The sequence below is a fragment of the Bubalus bubalis genome, chromosome 2 (genome assembly GCF_019923935.1).
Source record: "Bubalus bubalis isolate 160015118507 breed Murrah chromosome 2, NDDB_SH_1, whole genome shotgun sequence".
NCBI lineage: Eukaryota > Metazoa > Chordata > Mammalia > Artiodactyla > Bovidae > Bubalus > Bubalus bubalis.
The window spans coordinates 36,607,656-36,615,915 of NC_059158.1; the positions used below are offsets into that span (position 1 = coordinate 36,607,656).

Genomic DNA, 8,260 nt, shown 5'->3' on the forward strand with positions numbered 1-8,260 from the left:
CAGATTAAAAAATATCCTGAAAAGGAGGCCCCAGGCTTCACCAGACAGCCAAAGGGGACCAGGGCACAAAAGAGTTTGGGAAGGGAGCCTGTGGTACAGTTGGGTCCCATGGGAGAGAGCCTGCCTATTGCCTGAACATCCATCCAGGACTATTATGGGAGCAAAAAATAAACTTGTGTTGTGTTAATTTTAGGATTTGTTAACAGGGCATATCCGACCTCAAGCAAAGACTCATCCATTGATTTGTCACTTGTATTGTTTCTTCTAAGCAATTCAGTGCCATACCAATACTTGTTCTGTGTTCTCTGCTGTGTGTAATCCTCACTCCCACAAATTAAAAAAATGTTTTAACTTAATAGTTTTGCTCTGAAATTTCACGTGTGTGCCCTAGAATGGCTTCATTACTTTTGCCGGACCCTCAGTGGGCCTTTTTAAACCTGGCAACTCATCATATCTTTTAATCCGGGAAATTTTGTTCTTTTAGGCAATGTACTGGTTAGCTATTGCCATGTAACTCATCACCCCCAAAACTTAGTAACCTAAAGTCATTACAATCATTTTATAACCTTTGATGGATCTGGGGAAAGTTCAGCTACATGGTTCTCTCTCAGGGGGTTGCAGTCTGATGGTGGTTGGAGCTGGAATAGTGAGGACTGGAGCAGCTGGGGCCTTACTGGGCATCTCTTTCTCTTCTCAGGGTAGGCTGTGTGCTCTCTCCACATGGCCTAGCTTGGGCTTCCTTGCAGCATGGTGGCCCTGGGGCAATCAGATGGCTTCCATGGTAGCCCAGGGCTCCAGGACAATACTTCCAGCAGCAAAGTGGGAGGAGAATTACCTTTGACAACCTTGCTTTAGAATTCACACAGGCTGCCCTCCCCCATACTCTACTGGTAAATACAGTCAGGAAAACCTTTCAAGAGCCAAGGTTAAGAGAGCTAGACACCACCTCTTGATGGGGTATGGCAAAATCCTAGAAAAGTGTGTAAGACAGGATCTACTGCAGCCATCTTCAGAAAATATGAATACAACCTGCTGCCATTGCCTCTTCCTTTTAGTCCTTTCCATTATATTTCTCCTAACAGTCAGTTTTGATCCTCTGGACTAATCCTTTAATTTTCTTATCTATCCTCCATTATTATCCCTTGTTTTATCTTTTTGTTCTACTTTCGAGGAGATTTCATTGGCTTTATCATCAACCTGACTTTTACATTTGGACTACCATCTTTATGTTTCTTTCTTTTTCAAAAAATTTATTTGGCTGCTCAAGGTCTTAGCTGCAACATGCGCAATCTAGTTCCCTGGCCAGAGACTGAACCTCAGCCTCCTGCATTGAAAGTGTGGAGTCTTAGCCACTGGACCACCAGGGAAGTCTGTCTTTTTTTTAAATAAATTCTGCAACCTGTTTTCATGTCATGGGTCTTCCATTATCTTTCTGAGGCTATAAATTATAATTTCTTTGAATCATTCTGCTTTCTCTAATTCCCTCTTTTTTAAAATGATTTCCTTTCTTCCCTCCTCCCTTATTAATTTTTCCTTTAATGTTTGAATCTTTTCTTAGATACTTGTTTAATTTTGGATGTTTCTCATTGGAAGCCTTGGTGGGCTTATGGGCTCGCATGTCTTGATCAGGTGGCCAGTGGCTGTTTTTATTGGAAGTTCCAGATCCACTGTTTGTTGGTCTTTTCTGTGGAGTCATTTGATTTGGCTAGAGAAGGCTTCTCTCATCTTCTGTGCAGGAGCCCAGCCACTGGTGTCCAGAGTTGAGTGGGAGGGTCAGTCTAGGGAGCTCTTCACCAGGTGGACTCTGGTTTGATTTTCTTGGGTCTGCCATTTACAGAGGAAGTGGAGGACTATGGCTACAGAACACTTCACTCAGGACACTGTAGGTCCAAAGTGATGGCTTGGCATGTGAGCAGAGGTGTGGAGAGAGCAGGAGATATGAAGCGGGAAAAGCAGGCACCAGGTGTGGGCTGGAGATGTATATTTGGAAGTTAATAAAGGTGGTGCTAGTGGTAAAGAACCCACCTGCCAATGCACGAGATGTAAGAGATGAATGTGGGTTTGATCTCTGGGTTGGAAAGATCCCCCGGAGTAGGAAATGGCAACCCACTCCAGTATTCTTGCCTGGAAAATTCCATAGACAAAGAAGCCTGGCGGGCTGCAGTCCTGGGGTTACAAAGAGTGAGACACAACTGAGCACAGCACAAGTTCAAGTGAAAATGTATGGACGGTATTCAAAACCATGAGATCACTATACTGAGTTGAATAGCATCTCCCCCTTGCCTGGCCCCATTTATGTGCACCATGAACTGTGGATGTGATCTTATCTTATTTACAAATAAGTTTTTGAACATTTCATGAAGTTAAGGTGAGGTCATTCTGAATTAGGAGAGGCCCAAATCCAATGACTGGTGTCCTTTTAAGAGGAGGAAAATTTGGACACAGACTTACAAGAAGGAAGATGTCCATGTGAAGATGGGGGCAGAGATTGGAGCTTTGCTGTTTAAGCCAAGTATTGCAGACAACCCCTCGAAGCCAGGAGAGACAAGGAGAGGGTCTTGCCTAGAGCCTTTGGAGGGAGCATGGTGCCTTGATAGACTTCTAGCTACCAGAGCTATGAGAAAATACACCTTTTTTAAAAAAAATTTAATTGGAAGATAATTACTTTACAGTATTGTGGTGTTTTTTTTTTTTTTGCCATATATCAACATGAATCGGCCATAGGCATACATGTGTCCCCTCCTTTCTGAACCCCTCTCTTACCTCCCTCCCCACCCCATCTCTGCTTTTAAAGCCACAAGGTACTTTGTTACTGCAGCCCAGGGTAACACTTCAATCACCAAGAATGTGTGTGTAGATTGTGGGCAGGGGCCTCGGAGGATGGAGCTCTGGGCACTGACTCTCACCGAGGTCAGGAAGGAGAAAAAGGTAGTGCAAGAGAGACTGAAAGGGCGCAGCCAGGGAGGGAGGAGGATGACCGGGAGCAATTGATGTTCTAGAGCAAATGTGAAGAAAGTATTCCAAGAAGACAGGAAACCCCAGATGCTCCAGATACACTGATAACAATGAGGACTCAGAACTGATCATTGAATCTGGCCAAGAGGAGGTCACTGGAGACCTTGACTTGTCCAGTTTGGGTGGAATGATTGATGTGAACTAGAGGATGGAGAGAAGGAAGTGCACGTAGCAAGTAGACAGTGACTACCATTGCCCTTGATTTTATAGCCAGCAAAGAGAATTTGCTCACCTCATCCTTATAGCAACCCTATGAGATGAGCATCATTGTTTATAGAAAGGGAAAACAAGGCCCAGCGGTATTGCAGAATTTGTCCCAGCCCTTGCCAGACTGAGAGTATAGAAACCCAGGTTTTCAGAAACAAAAAATCCAAGCTCTTTCCATGTTTCCAAGTGGCAGTTGACCTGATAAATAACCCTGGAAAGGGATGGAGAAAAAAAACCCCAACAAACTAGCTCTTGCCTGTACCCTAATGGCTCCAGGGCCGTCCTGGGAGACATTTCTTTGTAAAGACGCCCTTTCCCCAGCCCCTCACCTGGGCCATACTCTCTCTTGGCCTTTCCCCATGTGCAGGGACCTATCCCCTCCTCCTTGGGGTATCTCTGTCTGGGGCAGGGGAGGTGCACAGGGCTGGGGAACCTCAACCTGAGTGGCTAGTCTATTTTCTCCTCTTCACTCTGTGTCCTGAAGTAGAGGCTGAACACTTAAATGCCTCCTGGGGCTGGGCATACAATATACAGCAGTAAGGTGGGCCCTGGGCAGCACAGGAAGGCATGGTTGAGGCTAAAGGTAAATGAGCATGAAGGCCCCACCTGAAAATGTTCAAATTCAAGTTTCAAACACTGAGACGTCCTTGGTGGTCCAGTGGTAAAAAATCTACCTTCCAATACAGGGGATGTGAATTCAGGGAACTAAGATCCCACGTGCTGCAGGTGAGCTAAGCCTGTGCGCCCCAACTAGAGAAACCCGTGTGCCACAACAAAGACCGAGCACAGCCAAAAGTAAAAAAAGGGGAGTCTGCCAACTAGTGTGACCAGGTCTAAATTTGATCCTGGGCCAGTGTGCGGACTCAGGCGCCTTAAGTGCCCCCATCAAACTTCCTTTCCCAGGATTTGGGGTCCATCCTTCTACCCGAAGCCTTCCTTCCCTGATGTAAATGGGTACCCAGGGTTCACCCGCATGACTGGGGCCTAAAGAGCACCAGGCTTGAGGGTTGGGGAGGGACCGTCACCCCACAGTCTCTGTCCAGACCTTTGCCGCTCGTGGGGCCTTCGTCTGCCTCCTGTCAGTGTGTCTTGCTGACTGTCAAGGCCTTGCTGGTGTTATGTGACCTCTTGGCTGGCTTCTGTCTGCCTCTCCAGAACCCCTTGGCCATCTTGGGAGGGTAATATGTATGGGCTGCCTCAATGGCCCCCTTGCCTCTGGCTTCCTGTTGGGTGGGAAGCATGACTGAGGTGTGAGGGAGTGGGGAAAGGTCACGGCAGGTGCTGCCCTGCTGTGCTCCCCACAGGGTTGGTTTGGGCTCCAACAACACTCACAGCTCTTCTCAAGGTGGTCTTCTGTTTTTATTTTTATTTGGCTGTGCCAGGTCTAAGTTGCGGCATGTGGGATCTAGTTCCCTGACCAGGGATTGAACCTGGGCTCCCTGCGTTAGGAGCACAGAGTACTAGCCACTGGACTTCCCTGGTGGGAAGTCCAAGGTGGCCTTCTCTGTCTGACATTCCTTCCCCTTGCCTTTAAAAAGTGCCTACAGTTCTCTCCTTTTATAGCCTTGGATGCTGCACTATTCCTTGGGGTTTCCCCACATCTGTCCATACCTTTGTAAATGATAGTCCTTTTGTGCTGAGTTGAATCTTGCCCCACTCCCCTAGATTCCTGTCTACCTAGAATCTCAGAAGGTGACTTCCTTTGGAAAGAGGGTCTTTGCAGATGCAATTAGTTAAGATCATACCAACTTGGGGTAGATTCTAGCTCCAAAAGCTGGTGTCCTTCCTTGTAAAAAGGCCATGTAAAGACACCTAGGGAAAGAGGCCATGTGATGATGGAGGCAGCAAGTGGAGTGATGCAGCTGCAAGCCAAGGAATGCCAGGGACTGTCTGCAGCCACCAGAAGATGCGAGAGGCATGTGACAGTTTTATGTGAGTCTCCAGAAGGAACTAACCTTGCCAACACCTTGATTTCAGACTTCTGGCTTCCAAAACAGGAAAATTCTGTAGTTCTAGCTTCCAGTTTGTGGTAATTTATTACAGAAGCCCTAGTAAACAAATACATCCTTTATCAAGCTTTCTTTCAATTCTCCGAACTTGAGTGCACCATCTGTTTGCTGTGAGCACCCTGCCTCTAGTTCACCTCATTTCCCAGAGGGTTCCCCTTACCCTGGGGCTTCCCAGGTGGCTCAGCATAAAGAATCCATCTGCAATGCAGGAGATGCAGGTTCAACCCCTGGGTCGGGAAGATCCCCTGGAGAGGGCAATGGCAACACACTCCAGTATTCTTGGGCTTCCCAGGTAGTGCTAGTGGTAAAGAACCTGCCTGCCAGGGCAGGAGATGTAAGAGACATGGGTTTGATCCCTGGGTCGGGAAGATCCCCTAGAGAAGGAAATGGCAACCCACTCCAGTATTCTTGCCTGGAGAATGCCATGGACAGAGAAGCCTGGTGGGCTACGGTCCATGGGGTTTCAAAAGAATTGGACACGATTGAGCACGCATGTTCCATTACCCTCAGTGAGTCCCCAGTCCTCACCTAGGTACCTAAGAGCTTCCCCACTAGAGTTCCCTGCTGCTTCTTCACTCCTTTTATTGCCTGGTTCCCACAAATGTGAATCCAGGGATTTCCCTGTTGGTCCAGTGGTTAAGACTGTGCTTCGGGGCTTCCCTTCCTCAGTGGTAAAGAATCCACCTGCAGGAGACACAGGTTCGATCCCTGATCTAGGAAGATCCCACATGCCTCAGAGCAACTAAGTCCATGTGCCCCAACTATTGAGCTTGTGCTCTAGAGACCAGGAGCCACAACTACTGAAGCCCACAGGCTGCGATTACTGAAAGTGAGCGCCCTGGAGTCTGTGCTCCGCAACAAGGGGAGCCACTGCAATGAGAAGCCCTCACACCGTGACTAGAGAGTAGCCCCTGCTCGCCACAGCCAGAGAAAAGCCCATGCAGCAACAAAGACCCAGCACACCCAAAAATAAATAAATAAAATAATAAAAAAAAAAGGCTGCGCTTCCACTGCAGGGGGTGTGGGTTTGATTCCTGGTTGAAGAACTAAGATCCCATATGCTGAGTGGCACAGCCAAAAACAAACAAACAAAAAACAATGTGAATCCACGGCCCAAGCCCAGCTGGTCTCTTGGCTCCTGACCCTGCTTTGCATTCCTCCCCGTCACCTTTTCTGGGTTCCTCCACCCACATCTCATACATCCTTAAGGCCGGCTCCAGCCTTTGTCCTCCAGCAGGGAGCTTTCAGGACTCCCCAGCCCGCAGAAATGGACCTTATTAGCTCTTGGTGACATCATTCGTTCTTCAGGGTCCACACCAGTGGGGTCCACACCAGTGGGGTCCACACCAGTGGGGTCCACAGGGTGTCCTGTGTGCTTCTCCGCCACTAAACTGCAAGGCCCAGAGAGCCGCACGCCTTCCTGTGAGGTGCCCATGCAGGACACGTGATAATGTGTGTGCAGAACGAGCCTGAAGTGTTTCTGGAAAGGATGCTCCTGCTGTACCACCAGGGAAAGAGGCAGACTTCCTGGATCCTGGGGGAACCTGGGTCCACAGCCCTTACCGGCTGGAACCCTTCTGTGACATCACAGTAGGGCCAGGGTCCCTGAGTGATGCATACCAAGCAGACTTCTGTGGACTCGGAAAGACACTTCAGAAGGTGGGGAAAGAGAAGCCCCCTCTCTCCCCAGTTAGACCTTTCTATTTTCCAGTTCCAGACTGTACAATAGTGAGTCTGACTGCTCCACCTCCCAGAGGTGTGTGTGGGGAGAGAGGGTTTGGGGGTATTCTAATCCTCCAGCCTGGAAGGCCCCACGCTGCTTCTCCCGGTCCTTCCTCATCACACCTCATCGAAAGCTCCTCTGACTCACTTCTATTCCGAGCCCTCAGACCACTCCCCGCCAGCTCTCAATTCCTCCTCTTTTCAGAGAAAATGAAGAGATCCCTTGTGGTAGAGTCTGTCTCTAAGTCCTCGATCCTGCAGGAAGAGAACTTGCCCCAGAAAGAGGCTGAGTAAGTATTGTACTGAGGCAGGGAAACACTGTCCTTGCATTAAAAAAAAAAATCTATCTCTGAGTCTCTTCTCAACTGATCTGACATTTCCCCCTTTTAGGAAAGGCTGGCATCCCAGGGAGTTCAGATGGGAGGCAGAGTGCAGCCTGGGGGGTCGGCCCTGCCCCTCTGCGGCCCACGTCTCTGAGCCCTGCCTCTGCGGGTGCAGCCTGAGGACCAAGGCCGTGTTGCACCCTCGGCCCTCTCCCGTCTCCCGCCCAGCCTCTCAGGCGCTCCCCAACTTGTCATCTGGAAGGAAGCAGCTGTCTTCTCCGGGGACTGCATTCAAGTCTCAGTCCTCCCAGAATTCTCTGAAGCCCAAGGTGAACGCCAAGTCCCAGCTGGCCTCTGGGGACAGGTCAAGAGCTTCCTGCAGTGCCACACCACCACGCAGGCTGGTACCCATGGGCATGTGGCCTCAGGGATTTCTTAACCCGCTCTCCAAGTCCTGGCCAGAGGAGCCCCTGCACACCTATATCCCACTGGAAGGGAGCCACTTCCTCAGCCTGGAAGCCCTGTCCCCAATGATGTCACTTGTGGAGGGTGACAAACCCCAGTCCTCTCCACCATTCTGTTTTAAATAAAAATATATTTAGCCAGTTACGGTCTTTCTCTTGTAACTATTGAAAGCAGAGTAAGGATCTGTTTTAACTGAGAATATATTTTATCATTCTATTCCAAATTGGGCTTTCTAGGGTCCTGATTGGTGGGTCCATGACTGAAGGTCTTGATGGTCTTTCAGTTATGTCTGCCTGTAACCCTGTGTATGGGGGACACTGTGACCCTTGTATTTTTTTCTATTGTGTCCAGTTTTGGTGGGCCATGGAGTCAGGTCCACCGGGGTTCAATTTCCATAAACACGATGATGGGATTTTTATTGGAATTGTATTGAATCTACAGATCTGTTTGGTGAGAACTGATATCATTAAATTATGAATCTTCATGAACAGGTTATATCACTTCATTTATTTAGGTCTT

General features: G+C 48.6%; 1 protein-coding gene across 2 annotated transcripts; it reads left to right on the forward strand.

Moving 5' to 3' along the window:
• The first annotated feature begins 6,836 nt into the window (after window positions 1-6,836).
• Window positions 6,837-7,871, forward strand: LOC112578406. Of its 2 annotated transcripts, XM_025262625.3 has the most exons (3): window positions 6,837-6,890; window positions 7,159-7,243; window positions 7,344-7,871. In XM_025262625.3, exons 2-3 carry the CDS (start codon window positions 7,164-7,166, stop codon window positions 7,864-7,866), a joined length of 603 nt encoding a protein of 200 aa, XP_025118410.2. In that variant the 5' UTR covers window positions 6,837-6,890; window positions 7,159-7,163; the 3' UTR covers window positions 7,867-7,871. The 2 variants fall into 2 exon arrangements, with proteins under 2 accessions (XP_025118410.2, XP_025118417.2); XM_025262632.3 differs by having other exon boundaries at window positions 6,843-7,243.
• The last annotated feature ends 389 nt before the right edge of the window (window positions 7,872-8,260 follow it).